This window comes from Schistocerca serialis, chromosome 5 (assembly GCF_023864345.2).
Source record: "Schistocerca serialis cubense isolate TAMUIC-IGC-003099 chromosome 5, iqSchSeri2.2, whole genome shotgun sequence".
NCBI classification, from domain to species: domain Eukaryota; kingdom Metazoa; phylum Arthropoda; class Insecta; order Orthoptera; family Acrididae; genus Schistocerca; species Schistocerca serialis.
The window spans coordinates 249,584,044-249,601,929 of NC_064642.1; the positions used below are offsets into that span (position 1 = coordinate 249,584,044).

The window sequence follows — 17,886 nt, forward strand, 5'->3', positions numbered from 1 at the left end:
AGTCTTGCATGATCTATGGCCCAAGTCGATAGCTCATTCTTGATTGCATTTAGAGCCGCTTGACTGATTTTCCCGTTTTTGACATTTTGCTCTAAGAGCATGGTAATCCTAGCGTGTCTCTGTACGACACTTTCATCCTCTGCCTGTCCCGTTCCGTCCTGTGAAGAGGGAGCAGACATCGTAGATGCCCGTAAAGGCGCACTCGAATCACTCGTTTCGTTTGCAGCCATGATAGGTAACGAGTGATAAAAGGTGTGGGAGCCCGTCTCTTGCCCCGGACCGGATCCTCTGGCATGGGGGGGGGGGGGGGGGGACTGCTGCAGCTCGCCCACCGACCTCGCCCCTAGGTCAAGGGCATTCCCGAGCTGCCGGGTTCAATGCGCCGTTGGCACTGGTCCCCCTCGGTGGCCCCGTCATCGACGATTTCACGCGACACTCCTCGGCAGGTGCACCCCACACTCCGGAGAGGCGGATGCACCTCTCGTCCTTCGCCGCCTGCTTGCCCGAGTTTCCACCTGAAGGCCAAGGACCCACTCCTACTCAGGTGGCGGGCCGGTCCCCCAGTTGTCCGGCGGTCTGGACCCATCTAACCTGGCCCAGGCGATGTCACCACCTCCTGGGTTTGGTAGAACACGCTCCGGTTACGCAAGGGCGCGGCGAAGCACCCTTGCCGACTCGCGCGGCGATCCCACGCCGACAAACGAAGTCGCCGGCATGCAGAGCACCTGCTGGTCTGTGCCCTGCGAACAGAAAGGGACTGATGTTCGGTCCCTCGACACAGCTCCCCCTGTGCTACGCACCCTCCGCTTTCGCATCGGGTTGGGTCGCAGCTCTCCCTTTTGTCGCAAGGCAGAATGCCGAGCTTAACGTCTGGCACCACGGGAAGGCGGAAAGAGCCACTTGGGAAGGAGAGGCTGTGAGTTACGCCTCTTGACTGCCGCGGCACGCCCGACTAGAAGCGATACGCCCTAGTGCGAGATTCCGTGCCTTAAGGCGCGCCGGCAACGGGCGGACCCGCGCCGAACACGCCGTCAAGCGACCGACCTCACGCCAGACTTGATTTGCGGTTTGTTGTAGATCCTTGAATTTCTTTCGTATTTGAGTTTCGGAATTTCTATTAGTGGGCTGTTCGAGTAATGAACCATGATTAAGTCAGCGGAAAACGAAGTGAGCTGATAGTGGGGCAGTGGGATTCTCAGCTCAGATATGTGCGAGGGGATTTCCAATTGTAGCATTTGTTTTACAACCAAGGAAATTCTCCCAATAACTTCAGTCGGATCATGTGTTGGGAACAATTTTTAGTCTGATTCTGGTATGATATGTCCCAGAAAAAAAAATGTCATTGTTTAGTGGTAGTTAAAGAGTATTTGTTTATGAGACTTCAGAGTAACATCGATGACATTCTTTTCTTTTTTTATAAAGACGTCTTTATTTCAACAACAATATTATCAGTACTACATTAACCACCACCTAATACATTAGTGGGTCGTTTTTTTGCAGTACTGTTGTTAGCAGTGTATTAACGTCGATGACTTGCTAGAAGTTTTTCGTTGGTGTCGGTTGACCTCTTGGTTTTCTTTTCCTCGTTCAAATGGTTCAAATGGCTCTGAGCACTATGGGACTTTACTTCATCAGTCCCCTATAACGTAGAACTTCTTAACCTAACTAACCTGACATCACACACATTCATGCCCGAGGTAGGATCCGAACCTGCGACCGTAGTGGTCGCGCGGTTCCAGACTGTAGCGCCTAGAACCGCTCGGCCACTCTGGCCGGCTCTTTTCCTGGTTTCCTTGTGCTAAAGAGCTTAATAATTTAACTGGTGAAGGCGAGTGTTATCAGCTCCACAAAAGGTATTTATTTGGCTTTCACGACTTGGAGCCCACGTCCATGCCACTTGCTTGGAGCGCTTCCGACAAGTTTATCCGGCTGTAACTTTTTCTTTCTTCCTTTCTTTTTTTTCTTCTTGAATCGTCATTCTTCTGACTGGTTTGATGCGGCCCGCCTCGAATTCCTCTCATGTGCCAACCTCTTCACCGTAGCGTAGCGCTTTAGCGTGCTTACATCCTTTTTTTTTTTTTTTTTTTTGTCGTCACTTTTCTGACTGGTTTGATGCAACCCGCCACCACGAACTCCTCTCCTGTACTAACCTCTTCATCTCAGAGTATTTGGTGGATGTATTCCAATCTCTGTCTTCCTGTACAGTTTTTGCCCTCTACATGCCCCTCTAGTACCAAGGAAGTCATTCCCTCATGTCTTAAAAGATGTCCTACATCTTGTCATTTCTCCTTATCAGTGTTTTCCACATATTCCTTTCTTCTCCGATTCTGCGCAGAACCTCCTCATTCCTCAGCTTATCAGTCCAACTAATTTTCAACATCCGTCTGTAGCACCACATCTCTACTGCTTGGATCCTCTTCTGTCGCAGCCTTCCCACAGTCCATGTTTCACTACCATACAAAGCTGTACTCCAGACGTACAATCTCAGAAATTTTTTCCTCAAATTAAGACCGATATTTGATGTTAGTATACTTCTCTTGGCCAGAAATGCCCTTTTTGTCATTGCTAGTCTGCTTCTGATGTTCTCCTTGCTCCGTCCGTCATTGGTTATTTTACTGCCTAGGTATCAGAATTCTTTAACTTCATCCGTGACCATCAGTCCTGATGTGAAGTTTCCCACTGTTTTCATTTCCACTACTTCTCATTACCTTCGTCTTTCTTCGATTTACTCTCAATCCATACTATGTACGCATTAGACTGTTCATTCCGTTCAGCAGATCATGTAATTCTTCTTCCCTTTCACTCATGCTACCAATGATCACCGAATCGTATCATTGATATCCTTTCACCTTGAATTTTAATTCCACTCATGAACCTTTCTTTTATTTCGTCATTGCTTCGTCAATGTACAAATTGAACAGTAGGGGAAAGACTACACACACGCTCTTCGTTCTTGGTCTCTTACTGTCCCGTCTTGGTTCTTGTACATTCTGTATATTACACTTTTTTCCCCGTGGCATACTCCTACTTTTCTCAGAACTTCAAACACGTTGCACCGTTTGACGCTGTCGAACGCTTTTTGCAGACCGACAGGTCCTATGAGCACGTCTTGATTTTTCTTTAGATTTACTTCAATTATGAACTGCAGCGTCAGAATTGCCCCTCTAGTGCCTTTACCTTCCTAAAGCGAAACTAGTCGTCATCTAACACACTCTCAATTTCATTTTCCATTCATCTATATACCGGGTGATCAAAAAGTCAGTATAAATTTGAAAACTTAATAAACCACGGAATAATGCAGATAGAGAGGTAAAACTTGACACACATGCTTGGAATGACATGGGGTTTGATTAGAACAAAAAAAAAAAAAGTATTGCTAGACGCGTGAAAGATCTCTTGCGCGCGACTTTTGGTGATGATCGTGTGCTCAGCCGCCACTTTCGTCATGCTTGGCCTCCCAGGTCCCCAGACCCCAGTCGGTGCAATTATTGGCTTTGGGGTTACCTGAAGTCGCAAGTGTATCGTGATCGACTGACATCTCTAGATATGCTGAAAGACAACATCCGACGCCAGTGCCTCACCATAACTCCGGCCATGCTTTACAATGCTGTTCACAACATTATTCCTCGACTACAGTTACTGTTGAGGAATGATGGTGGACATATTGAGCATTTCCTGTAAAGAACATCATCTTTGCTTTGTCTTACTTTGTTATGCTAATTATTGCTATTCTGACCAGATGAAGGTCGGACAGTTTTTGAACTTTTGTATTTTTTTGGTTCTAATAAAACCCCATGTCATTCCAAGCATGTCCGTCAATTTTTACCTCTCTATCTACATTATTCCGTGATTTATTCAGTTTTCAAATTTATACTGACTTCTTCATCACCCGGTATTATTCTTGTCGGCAACTTGGATGCGTGAGCTGTTACGCTGATTGTGCCATAATTCTTGAATTTTTCGTGTCTTGCTGTCTTTGGAATTGCATTGATGCAGTTTTTCCGAAAGTCTGATGGTATATCACCAGTCCCATACGTTATATACATCAACGTGAATAGTCGTTTCGTTGCCACTTCCCCCAATGATATTGGAAATTCCCGTGGACTGTTATCAATCCTTTCTGCCTTATTGTACCTTATCTCGTCCAAATCTCTTTTAAATTCCAGTACTGAATCCCCTATCGTCTCTATCAACTTCTGTTTTTCTTTCATCACGTCATCAGACAAGTCGTCCCTCTCAGGCCTTCAGTGTACTCTTTCCACCCATCCGCTCTCTCCCCTGTATTTAACAGTGCAATTCCCACTGGACTCCTAATATTTTTAGCCTTGCTTTCAATTTCACCGAAAGTTGTTTTGACTGTATTACATGCTGAATCAGTCCTTCCAAAAATCATTCCATCTTCGATATCTTCACATTTTTCAAGACGTATTTCGTCTTAGCTTCCCTGCACTTCCTATTTATTTCATTCCTCTATGACTGGTATTTCTATATTCCTGAGTTTCCCTGAACATTTTTGTACTTCTATCGTTCATCGATCAGGTGAAGTCTTCCTTGTGTTGCCCGTTGTTTCTTCGCAGTTATCTTCTGTGTACCTATGTTTTTCTTTCCAACCCTTTATTCTACTCCTTCCCGTACAACAGCATTCCAGTCTCCCACAACTATGAGATTTTTAGCTCCCTTTACATACTATCCTCATATACTTTCATTCTCTCTTCATCTTTTGTATGCGACGTCGATCTAAACGATTGTTAACGGTGTTGTTTCATTATCGACTTTGATGAGAACAACCAAGTCATTGAACTGTTCACAGTAACTCACTCTGTCTCCCACCTTCCTATTCATAACGAATCCTACTCCCGTTACACCATTTTCTGCTGCTGTTGATATTACCCTATACTCTTCTGACCAGACATCTTCCCGTCACTGAACTCGTTATATCTAGACTGAGTCTTTCTTCGAAAATTTTCTACCTTCCCCACCACATTTAAACATCGAACATTCCACGCTCCGACTTGCAGAACGTTAAACTTTAGTTGGTTATTCAGTCCTTTTCTCATGGTACACTCCTAGAGGTCCGAATGGGAGACTAGTCCGGTATTTTTTGACAACAGTGAGATCATTCTGACACGGTTTCCAATACAGACCACTTTACTGAGCAGCAAAAACACCTCAGACATGGCGTCCGACTTATTAGGCGCGCATGGCAGAGATACCACAGGGTGGAGCAAGAATAGTTCCCTGATTAGTGAGGGCAAGGCTGCTGGTTCGAGGAGGTACATTTCCACTTCTTTGACGCACGAAACATGCAGAACTTCCATCACTGTCTAAGAGTATTCCTCACGAGTTTAACTGAATAGAGAAACATATTCGCATACAATGACAACGTGTTGTGACGTTTCGAATTCTATTTTGTGTCCATACTTTCGTGAATAAATATGTGCTCCTTCTATGGTGAACAGTGAGTGCTATTGACCAATGTCACAGAACTATTTCCAGCCTGAATATGGCAAAGTTCTGAATGATACGTTGCCCACACAATATTTAACAAAACTTACAGCACGTCGTTGTCTCTCACTACTGCGGTAAATTTCTCCCGGACGTGTTATCTCCTTGCTTGGCGTTTTCGAGTAGTCCTGCACTCGCAAAATCTCATCCCTTTTGAGTGTTTCTGTACGGCTATACTAGAGCAAAGATATACAAACTTGGTCTAGCGGTTCAGGCGCTCAGTCCGGAACCGCGCGACTGCTACGGTCGCAGGTTCGAATCCTGCCTCGGGCATGGATGTGTGTGTGATGTCCTTAGGTTAGTTAGGTTTAAGTAGTTCTAAATTCTTGGGGACTGATTACCAGAGATGTTAAGTCCCATAGTGCTCAGAGCCATATACAAACTAAGTCCACTAACTTTGGAACCTCAGAAGATGGAAATATGACATGAAGTTATTGCCTTCACATGTAAAATGACTCTCCAGATAATGAATTACTGTTAAGGTTAAATATTGTATCAATATTAAAGAATGGCAATAGTGTGATGTTGTCCTAGAAACATGTTGATGTATACTGACATTCGGTACATTGTCCAGAAATAAAAAGTATTTGTATTATCATCTTTGTTTTTCAATATTTTAGCTTCCAAAATGGAAGTGACTCTTTTTGTAGCACTCTGTAAATCTCTATCCGATTAGTCTGTCCATGGGGCCAAACGTAAGCGGAGTGGAGCTGGGATCGACGAGGCAGGGTGTTAAGTGGCTTTGAGATATTCTCCAGTGAGTCCAGTAACATTCCGACTACAAGACTAATAGAATTCGTAGAGCGTAGAGATGAGAACACGACAGGACAACTACTGCAGTACACGTGGTCAGCCTCACTCTAAATAGGTGCCTGAAGATACTAACGACAAGATAATTTTATGAGCTGTTAGTAGCGAAGAGACTTTGTTGTGCCGTGCTTGCAACTTTTTTTGGAGTGAGATTATCTGTTAGCTACAGGTGATCACTTGCTGCTGCGGTTACTGGAGTTGTGGGGGTCCATTGGGCCAGTAAGTGACCAGTTCTACAATTCAATACTCAGTATGCCAGACCTAATGACGAAGCCAAAAAATATATTTCATTCATCGACCATACGCCAGAAATGCATACTGGGTGAGCGCTGATTGTCCAAGAGGCCACTGAATGTGGTTTAGAATAATACAATGTTACACGTATTACGAGCGATTTTCAGTAAGAAAATCAGCTCATTTCTTCCTGAAAGCAGGTTGGATCTATTCAGGATTTCAATACACCAGATTATTCCCCATTCATTTGCCTGCGAAACCATATTTTTCAACACAATCTGCGTTCAATGCGACGACTTTACGTCAATATACTGGGAGGCCGTATATGCCCGCATGGTACCATTCTATTGGCCGACGTCGGAGCCAACGTCGAACTGCGTCAATATCCTCCCAATCATCAACGTACTGCTTCCCACGGAGTGCAGCCTTCATTCGGCCAAAGAGATGGGTGTCGGAAGCCGCAAAATCCGGGCTGCAGGGTAGATGCGGAAGGACATTGCAATGAAGTTTTGTGAGCTCCCCTCGGGTGGACAGACTTGTGTGACGCCTTGCATTGTCACGGAGAAGGAGAAGTTCGTTTGCATTTTTGTGGCAACGAATACCTGAAGTCTTTTGTTCAATTTCCTGAGGAAAGCACAATACACTTAAGAGTTAATCGTTGCACGATGAGGGAAGACAAAAAAGAGAATAGTCTCTTCCGAGTCCCAGAAGACCGTCTCCATGACATCATGGGCTAATGTGCGATTTTGAATTTTATCTTCATCCAACATTGGAGGATGCACAGCTGTGTGCGGCCGCCCGCATGAGTTCGGACAGGTTTGCTCCACCTTGCTTTCATTTATCGTCAGGTCCCCGTAGACACTCTACAAGTGCCTATGATTATCTGGTTTTCCGTCAAAAGAAACTCATGACAGCTCTTTGGTTGGAATTCACCTCAATTGCATCCACAATTTTGAAGGTTATGCACAGCGCAGCCACGTATTGGAACTTCATGAAAACGTAGCAAATCCCGCATTTTTTTCAACCGAATCTCGCCAAGATAAAGAAATGTGCTGAATTACTTATTCATTAAATAAGCTACTTGAATTACACACACAAATAGCTCAATACATGGAATATAACAAATCACAGCGTTCATAGTTGCCCATAGCAACACAAAAGATATTCGCACACCAGGGAGGCATAGATTCTAAGGCCCCACAATCCCACTAGAATTACGCCTGCAGAAAAGATACACACACACACACACACACACACACACACACACACACACACACAAAACAAAAAACTACTTTCTCAGTCCAAAATTTTGCAGCAGCAGATGATGGCGCGCCTTCGTCACAGATTTTGTCATCATATCTGCCAGCATTTGGCCTAAAGGTCCACAGTAATTTGAGCTGACTATTTTTTTCCCTTATGAAGTTGTGTCTTGTATCTATATGTTTGGTTCGACTCTTATAGCTGCTAGTCTTAGACAGGTCAATTCCTGCCTTGTTGTCACATAATAGTTTGATAGGGTCTGTTTTGGGGTTTGGTGATATTTCATTGCGTAGGCTTTGAAGCCATAGAGACTCCTGACATGCTGAGGTCAGAGCCATATATTCTGCCTCAGTCACTGTTGACTGTTTCTTACTCTGCCGAGATATCACTGCTCCTCGAGATTTAAAGAGATATCCAGTTGTTGACTTTCTGTCTTCAGAATCTCCGGCCCAATCTGCATCACAGTAACCTACTATGTGGCAGTCCTCTGATTTAGAAAACAAAAGTTTCATATGCTTAGTACCTTTTACATATCTGAAGATTCTTTTGACTGCTTGCCAGTGCGGTATGCCTGGATTATTACAAAAACGGATAACAATTCCTATCGGAAAAGCTAAATCCGGCCTTGTTCCTAACTGAACATAGATTAAACTACCTATTGCTTCACGATAGGGTATGTTCTTCATAGCTTCTTGCTCTTGTTCTGTTTTCGGACACACATCATGAGTGAGCATCTGATTACTGTCCAGTGGTGTACATATTGGGTTACACTCTTTCATATTAAATCTGTTGAGAATTTGTTCCACGTAGTATGTCTCATCCATCCACAAATAACCTTCTTTGCGGTTCCTAGTAATTTGGATGCCTAAACAGTCTGTAACTTCACCAAGATCTTTCAACTTGAATTTTTCTCTGAGTTTGTTTGTAAAAGCATCTCTGTCTTGTGAATTGTTACTAAAAATGAACATATCATCCACATAAACAACAACTATTAAAATGTCTGAACCTTGACTTTTATAATAGACACAAGGATCAGCTGTTGACCTTTTGAAGTTTAGATTCAATAGTGTACCATCTAATTTCAAGTTCCAGCAGCGACCACCTTGCTTCAATCCATATACTGCCTTTTTCAGTCTTTTTACACCATTATCTTTCACTGTCTTTGTAATTGGATCTACTTCTGGAACTTTCACATAAATCTCTTCACGTAAGTCACCTTGTAAGAAAGCTGTGACAATGTCTAAGTGATCAATGTCAAGATCATATTTAGCAGCCATAGCAAATAAATACCTTAATGAGTTATACCTTATGACTGGTGCGTATGTTTCATCATAGTACAGGCCTTGCTTCTGAGCACAACCTTTTATCACTAGCCGTGCTTTATAGCGTACAATGAGACCTTTCATATCTTTCTTTGTTCTAAGTACCCATTTTGCTTTTAATGGCTTTTTATCTGAAGGTAAATCAGCAGACTTCCACGTGTGGTTCTCTTTCTGAGATTGCAACTCATCTTGTATTGCCTTCAGCCAGTTTTCAGCGTTGTCTGACACCATCGCTTCTTCTAATGTCAAAGGATCGGAGTCAGTTGACTGTTTAGACTGATAAGTTGCAAAGTCATTGAGTTTTTTTTTGCTTTGGAATTCTCGATGACATTGGTATTTGCTGCGGTTGTTCATTATCATTAAGTGGATCGTCTGGAATTGTTTCGTCATTGCTGCTAGTATCCATTGAACTACTGCTTGATGTTAGACTCTCAGGTTCAGGTTCAATTTCTTCTAATTCAGTTGTAATTCATCTTGTTTCTTCTCTGTCAGTTGGAGAGTCAGCTTCGTTCCTATGACTAAGTTCCCTCTTTACACTATTTCGAAGTATCTTCATCAAAAATCACGTCTCTCGTTTTTATAATTCTCTGACAGTTAGGTTCAAAAAGTCTGTACGCTTTTGAATCTTCGCGGTATCCTACCAAAATACATTCAACACTTTTTTGTGTCCCATTTTCGTCTATTGGCTCTTGGAATGTGATCATATACCTTACTTCCAAATATTCTAAGATTCTTAAGATTCGGCTTCTTGTTTGTTCAAGCTTCCTCTCGGGCCTTGTTTTTAGTACATTAGTCGGGGACCTGTTAATTAAATAAACTGCAGTGGAGACTGCTTCTGCCCAGAATTTGTTTGGCAATTTTGCTTCAAAGAGCAGGCATCTTACTTTTTCTACTATTGTACTGTTGTAACGCTCAGCCACTCCGTTTTGTGCTGGTGTAAATGGCGCTGTAGTCTAATGTCGGATCCTTCCTTTCTGAAAAATGATATCACATTATCATTCACATATTCTGTGCCATTATTGGTGCGTAGAGTGCTGATCCTTTTTCCAGTTGCCTTTCTACTAGATTTTTAAAGTCTCGTATCAGTTGTGCTACTTGATGTTTATTTCTGAGGAAATATACAAATAAATTCCTGGAATAATCATCAATTAGAATAAGGAAGTATTTGGCTCCTCCAGTTGATCTAATTTGCATCGGCCCACATAAATGTGAGTGAAATAGCTCGAGAATTTCTCTAGCTCTTGAGCTAGATGGTGGAAAAGGAAGTCTTGTTTGTTTTTCCTCTAAGAAAATTGCACAAGGAGTATTTATTTTTCACTTATATGATATTCCACTAGCCAGCCCATTACAAAGTGTATCCATAGCTTCAGAATGCAGAAGACCTAGTCTTTTGTGCCATAAGTCTGCACTTTTTGCATACAATACGGATTTTGCTTCAAAATTTCGATCATATGGTTGATCTAGTCGGTACATTCCGTTTGCTAATGACGCACTAGCAACCATATTTTTGCATGCGTCGAAAATAAGACAACCTTGTTTGTCAAATTAAACCGAATGACCTTTTTCTACTATTTTACTAACAGACACTAGATTTGTGCTTAACTGAGGCAGATACTGAATATCCACTACTTTGATTTTAGCTTTCCTGTTGCCAGTGAGAACATCTACAAATGAAGATCCTATACCCTTTACGGGTAAATTTACGTTATTTGCTACTAAAACTTGCGAGCCTGTCAATGCTTCAACGCGACTTTCATTACAAGGATATTTAGACATGTGCGGTGATGCGCCGGAGTCTACGTACCATTCTGTCCGTGTATCTTTACCTGCAGCTGCCGTTGCGAGAAACGTCTGGTAGTTGGCTATCTTGGCCGAAGTTTTTTCGTCGTTTGCTGCGACAGTTTTTAGCCAGATGCCCGTACTTGTTGCAGTTATAGCACATGGGACTCTTTTTGAATATTACATCGCTCTTTTTGTTGTTGACTCGCAGAGCAGCATCGCTAATCGATTGTTTATTACAACCCTTATCGTTTATTTCTTGCAGTAATTTATTTTTTATGAGTCTCCTGTGATCGGCGCGTTTGAATTTTCTAAGCTCATAACCATAGGCTTACATTCGTCTGGTAATCCTGTGAGCAGAATACACCCAATCAATTCTTCTTTGACTTCAAAATTCTTTGGGAGAGTGCTTTGCCCAACCAGTGCCTTCTATGGTAGTGCAGGTCTTCTACGTTTGAATGTGTTGAGAATGTGCTATCCGTCTGTAGTATTAGCATTCTTTTTCCACTTTTCAATCTTAATTTCATTTCGTGGCTTTGGAGTTTCTTTGTGTTGGTTAGCTAAAGTAGATTACGTGCTTTTCTGCCACGTGAATAGTCTTCAGCTCTACGTTATTATTCATTCAAGTGTATTGTTCAGTTTAAGTTTCGAATTGTATGAAGAGTTGCTTCTTTTTCATATGTTTACAGTTTTGTTTATATCTCAGAGATAGAGAACTTTCACTTTAGGTGCTCACCACGCGGTTGATTAGTAAAACTAACGTTTCTGTGGCCCATCGTATTTTAATCTCGTATATAAATTTCTCCTAATATTGTCTCTTCTTCTGTGTGTGTACTGTGAGACGAACGTTCCTGCGCATGTAGATGAGAAAAATCCTTCCTTATACCAGATCGAGGCTTTTAAGGTAAAGTTTTTGAAACAATTACGCTGCTCTATACAGAGTATCAAGCATTCCTGCAGTGATAGTTTTTATTTTGTAATTGAATTTGCTTGTGATTTTATTAATGAATAAATATTAAAAGACTTTTAAATTAAGTTCTTAGCGTTACTTGTGCAGCCTGTCCACCTTTCAGTCTGGCTCCCTCATGGCACCATGATTTGGTTATTTTTGGGTCTTAAATAATTTGTGCTAATATGAAAGTTTTTTGTTGAATCTAATCCAATGCCAGTCATGGAGATAATATCACAGTCATTCAGCGCCATATTAATTAACCAAACTATAAACTTAATTTAGTTGAGACTTATTCTGTACAAACGAGCTAGCTTACAATTTGAGCATCGATTGGGATGTTTAGTTGAAACACGAGTGGATATCATTGGAAATACACACTTGGAACCTAGATCATATACACACGTTACGAAGGGAGAAGAACTAACTACACTATAAATTACCTCACCACGCGTCGACACAATACCAGGTGACATTGGCCTCTGGTCGGATAATCTTTCTTGTTTATCACCACCAGACTGTTGCCTGTAACATCGCGAACTGAATAGGCTAATCAGTGTCAACGTCGGTGTCGTGTGCTCGCAGTGCTAAACTTCAAGAGCCTGAACTATTAACTGCTTCCAGAAGGCACTGAAGGATGTACCGATGGCCGAAGTAAGCTTTTGGCTAGTAAGTGCAGTTCGTTCCAGAAGAGTAGCTCTTACTAGAATAGCTCGATTTGGATGGAATCGTGTAAGGTCACATCAGGCATACCTGCATTTTTAAAACTCTTTTATGCCACCTTGCCTGATAACACTTGGCATGTAAGAGCTCATCCAAGCCATACACACGACAAACCTGGTCTCGATACACTACAATACGGAAATAAGAGCTACCACAAGTCAGCAGTTCAGTATGTCCCTTGAAAACCGATTAGCGAGTGACATCTTTCGCACCCGAGGTGATGATTGGCCAAAATAGCAAACGCACAAATAAAAAAAACAGTACTCTCCTGCGAAGGTCCATACACAGCAATGTTCGCTTCACGATTGTCGAGCAGGCCCTTGGTTCATCTGGATGGTCAGTAGCCCCACAGTTCCAAGTCTGTTCGCCTGTACACATCTCCGCAGCCGTCGTTCAGCTCTGTCATCTATGCCCCTTGATGCACAAAAGTTGCTCCAGTGTCAGTTTTGGATAGCGTCACTTTTCCAACCACGGCGGCACGCGAATATTTTAGACTTGGAGGTCTCGGAAATCTTTCACCCTCGACATGAAAGAAAATAAATGGTTCAAATGGCTCTGAGCACTATGGGACTTAACATCTGTGGTCATCAGTCCCCTAGAACGTAGAACTACTTAAACCTAACTAACCTAAGGACATCACACACATCCATGCCCGAGGCAGGATTCGAACCTGCGACCGCAGCAGTCGCACGGTTCCGGACTGAGCGCCTAGAACCGCTAGACCACCGCGGCCGGCGAAAGATAATATCGCGCACTTTTAGATGTCAGATAGTTCTCTCCATTTCCGCATTACGACAACGACTGCACTGTTTTCCGCGTCCCCCTGACAGTCTTTATATCCCCTTCACTGCAAATGTTGAGAATATAGCTAAGCGTTAAAAAAATATGTACGCGCTCCCCTCGTTACAGGTTCCTGTACTTCTCGAAGTTCCGGCTGACGTTCTCGTCGCTGTTCTTCGTGCCGCTGGTGGCGATGGCGTTCATCTACGCGCGCATCTTCGTGGTGGTGCGCCGCCACCAGGCGGGCCGGCTGCGCTACGCGCCCAGGAGCAGCGTGCCCGGCGCCACCAGCAGCGGCGGCTCGGCGCAGCAGGCGCCCGACGCCGAGCAGCTGCACCTGCGACGGCAGAGCGCCATGGCGCGCTCCGTCAAGACGGTGCACACGACGCTGCGCATCCTCGTCTCCTACCTGCTGGGCCTCATCCCGGCCGTGCTGGTGTTCGTGCTCGTCTGCGACGACTGCCCAGCGCCGCTGCCGCGCTCCGAGCCGCAGCACTTCCGCATGTTCTTCCTCTTCACGACCGTCAACCTCGCCGTCATCCTCAAGACGCTCGTCAACCCCTTCATCTACGCGTCCAGAATGCACGAGATTAAGGTGGGCACCCGTGAACCTCGTACTCGTACCAGTGTGGAATAATACGGAGGCAAAACTCTATAAAATATTTCTACAGGGTGTTACAAAAAGGTACGGACAAACTTTCAGGAAACATTCCTCACACACAAATAAAGAAAAGATGTTATGTGGACATGTGTCCGGAAACGCTTAATTTCCATGTTAGAGCTCATTTTAGTTCCGTCAGTATGTACTGTACTTCCTCGATTCACCGCCAGTTGGCCCAATCGAAGGAAGGTAATGTTGACTTCGGTGCTTGTGTTGACATGCGACTCATTTCTCTACAGTACTAGCATCAAGAACATCAGTACGTTGCATCAACAGGTTAGTGTTCATCACGAACGTGGTTTTGCAGTCAGTGAAATGTTAACAATTGGGGAGTTGGCAGATGCCCATTTGATGTATGGATTAGCACGGGGCAATAGCCGTGGCGCGGTACGTTTGTATCGAGACAGATTTCCAGAACGAAGGTGTCCCGACACGAAGACGTTCGAAGCAATTGATCGGCGTCTTAGGGAGCACGGAGCATGCCAGCCTATGACTCGCGACTGGGGGAAGACCTAGAACGACGAGGACACCTGCAATGGACGAGGCAATTCTTCGTGCAGTTGACGATAACCCTAATGTCAGGGTCAGAGAAGTTGCTGCTGTACAAGGTAACGTTGACCACGTCACTGTATGGAGAGTGCTACGGGAGAACCAGTTGTTTCCGTACCACGTACAGGGTGTGCAGGCACTATCAGCAGCTGATTGGCCTCCACGGGTACACTTCTGCGAATGGTTCATCCAACAATGTGTCAATCCTCATTTCAGTGCAAATGTTCTCTTTACGGACGAGGCTTCATTCCAACGTGATCAAATTGTAAATTTTTACAATCAACATGTGTGGGCTGACGAGAATCCGCACGCAATTGTGCAATCACGTCATCAACACAGATTTTCTGTGAAAGTATGGGCATGCATTGTTGGTGATGTCTTGATTGGGCTCCATGTTCTTCCACCTACGCTCAATTGAGCACGTTATCATGATTTCATAAGGGATACTCTACCTGTGCTGCTAGAACATGTGCCTTTACGAGTACGACACAACATGTGGTTCATGCACGTTGGAGCTCCTGCACATTTCAGTCGAAGTGTTCGTACGCTTCTCAACAACAGATTCGGTGACCGATGGATTGGTCGAGGCGGACCAATTCCATGGCCCACACGCTTTCCTGACCTCAACCCTCTTGACTTTCATTTATGGGGGCATTTGAAAGCTCTTGTCTACGCAATCCCGATACCAAATGTAGAGACTCTTCGTGCTCGTATTGTGGACGGCTGTGATACAATCCCCCATTCTCCAGGGCTGCGTCAGCGCATCACGGATTCCATGCGACGGAGGGTGGATGCATGTATCCTCGCTAACGGAGGACATTTTGAACAATTCCTGTAACAAAGTGTTTGAAGTCACGCTGGTACGTTCTGTTGCTGTGTGTTTCCACTCCATGATTAATGTTATTTGAAGAGAAGTAATAAAATGAGCTCTAACATGGAAAGTAAGCGTTTCCGGACACATGTCCACATATCATATTTTCTCTCATTGCGTGTGAGGAATGGTTCCTGAAAGTTTGGCCGTACCTTTTTGTAACACCCTGTATATCTACATCCACGCAAACCACCTTATGGTGTGTGGTAAGACGTAACATGTGTATCACTGTCACTTAGCCCACTACTTCTCCAGTTCTGAATGGCCCACTGGATAACGATCACTAGCAAGGCTCTGTTCGAACTGGAATCTCTCTGATATTAGCTCCAGGCCCTTTCACGAGATCGTACTTAGGAGATAGCAACATTTAAGTTTCGATCGTCTAAAAACATACTGAACCACTGGACTAATTCCAACCAGATTTCTAGTTCATATCCCTTACTGGCAGAAAACAGCTTTAGGGGTAGGAACCACCTATCTAACATAGTTCAGGAAATACCACGTTATAAACACGGAGATGATCGAAACTACCGCATTTTACATTATGTTTAGATTTATTGCTTCTTTGCTAATAACGCTATTCCCAAAATATTTTGCAGACGGCATGGACATATGCCGCTGACTGTACCTAATGTCAGGCAGCAGCAGCCGGCCGAGGAACACGCAGCCACAGGGAAGTAACCGATTTTGTGACTTTCACTAGTTCCTAACCAGGAGCGAATTTTATATCATCTGTCTGTGACAATGTAGTCTCTCCCGGCGTATTAGTATATCAAATTCTTGTCGGGTTTCCAGCCGGATCAAACTGTCATCTGAGCACAATATTTCAGCGGTCCACCTGGCCGCCATCATCAGGTGAGAAAAGCTACGACGCTCTCACCGATAACTGATTCCACTCGCAATTGACTGCACTTTTATATGCATTGGATGTACAACAGCGCATGCGCTAGACACAGTGAGCACGCGCTCAATCATTCCTGCTGCCCCTGGCGCAAAAGGAGTTGCAGCGCCTCTTGTGGTGAATACTGTTGAAAACGATATATCGTGAGAAATAATTATTCATAGCCGGCCGATTCAGATGCCGTTGATTTTTCATATCTGATAAAACAGGATTAAACTTTTTACTTAGAGGGTATCCATTGTCACGACTAATAATTATATCTGCTGGTCTGATTTCGACAGATTCTTTCCAAACACAATCCCAGTACCGCGAAGCATTGGCAACTACTTGCGTCTCATTGTATAGCATCCTGTGCCCATCTGTAAGGCAATGCTCAGCCACCGCAAATTTATCTGGTTGCAATAATCACGTATGTCGATTACGTTCAATACACCTGTCGTTGACGGTACGAATAGTTTGGCCAATGTAAATTTTCCCGCACTCACACGGTATTTTGTAAATGCCAGACTTCCTCAAACCTAAATCATCCTTAACAGAGCCAAGAAGTGTTCGAATCTCAGCTGGCGGACGAAAAACACATATGATCTCATATTTCTTCAAAAGTCTACCTATCTTGGCGGACACTTTCCCAGCATACGGAAGAAAAACCAGAGATCTAAAGGTATCTTCAGAAGGTTCAGGTAAACGTCCAAACTCAAAAGCGCGTCGAATTTGTCGGTCCGTATAGCCGTTATTACTGAACACGTCCTTAAGATGTTGCAGTTCCTGCGGTAAATTCTCAGCATCTGAGACAGCATATGCTCACTTAACCAAGGTCCACAGGACTTCGGTACGTTGAAAAGGTGGATGGCAACTGGTAGCATGTAAATACCTGTCGGTATGAGTCGGTTTCCTATAAACACTGTGTCCAAGAGTTCCGTCTTCTTTTCTAGAAACTAGTACATCCAAAAAAGGTAACGTTCCCTCCTTTTCAATTTCCATCTTGAATTTGATGTTCGCATGAAGACAATTAAAAAGGTCCAATAACCGGTGCAAAGAGTCTATTCCATTTGGCCAAACAAGAAACATATCGTTAACATATCTCAGAAAACATGAAGGCTTAAAAAAAGATGTCCTCAGGGTCATATCCTCAAAGTCCTCCATAAAAATATTAGCGACTATGGGGGATAAAGGACTCCCCATAGCCACACCGTCGGTTTGTTCAAAATATTTGTCATCAAATGAGAAATAGGTGAATGTCAGAACATGACGGTAGAGCTTCGGTATTTTCATATCAAGTTTTTCATTAATTAAAATCAATTACTCTTCAAGAGGGACCCGAGTAAAAAGTGACACCGCATGAAAAATAACAAGTAAATCAGAGGGACCAAGACGAAGAACTTTAAACGCTGAATAAAATCCATGGAAGTGGAAATATGGTGTTCACATTTACCCACATAAGGACTGAGAGCCGACGCTAAATATTTTGCCAAGTTGTTAGTTGGTGCACCGCAATTAGAAAAAATGTGGCGCAATGGGACCCCATCCTTACGGATCTTTGGC

At 43.6% G+C, this 17,886-nt stretch overlaps 1 protein-coding gene across 1 annotated transcript in view; it reads left to right on the plus strand.

Moving 5' to 3' along the window:
- Positions 1-17,886, plus strand: part of LOC126481584 (beta-3 adrenergic receptor-like) — a 146,276-nt gene that overhangs the window by 88,580 nt on the left and 39,810 nt on the right. The window contains exon 3 of the mRNA XM_050105443.1: positions 13,492-13,957. Coding sequence (XP_049961400.1) covers positions 13,492-13,957 — 466 coding nt within the window. The remainder of the gene's footprint in view (positions 1-13,491; positions 13,958-17,886) is intronic.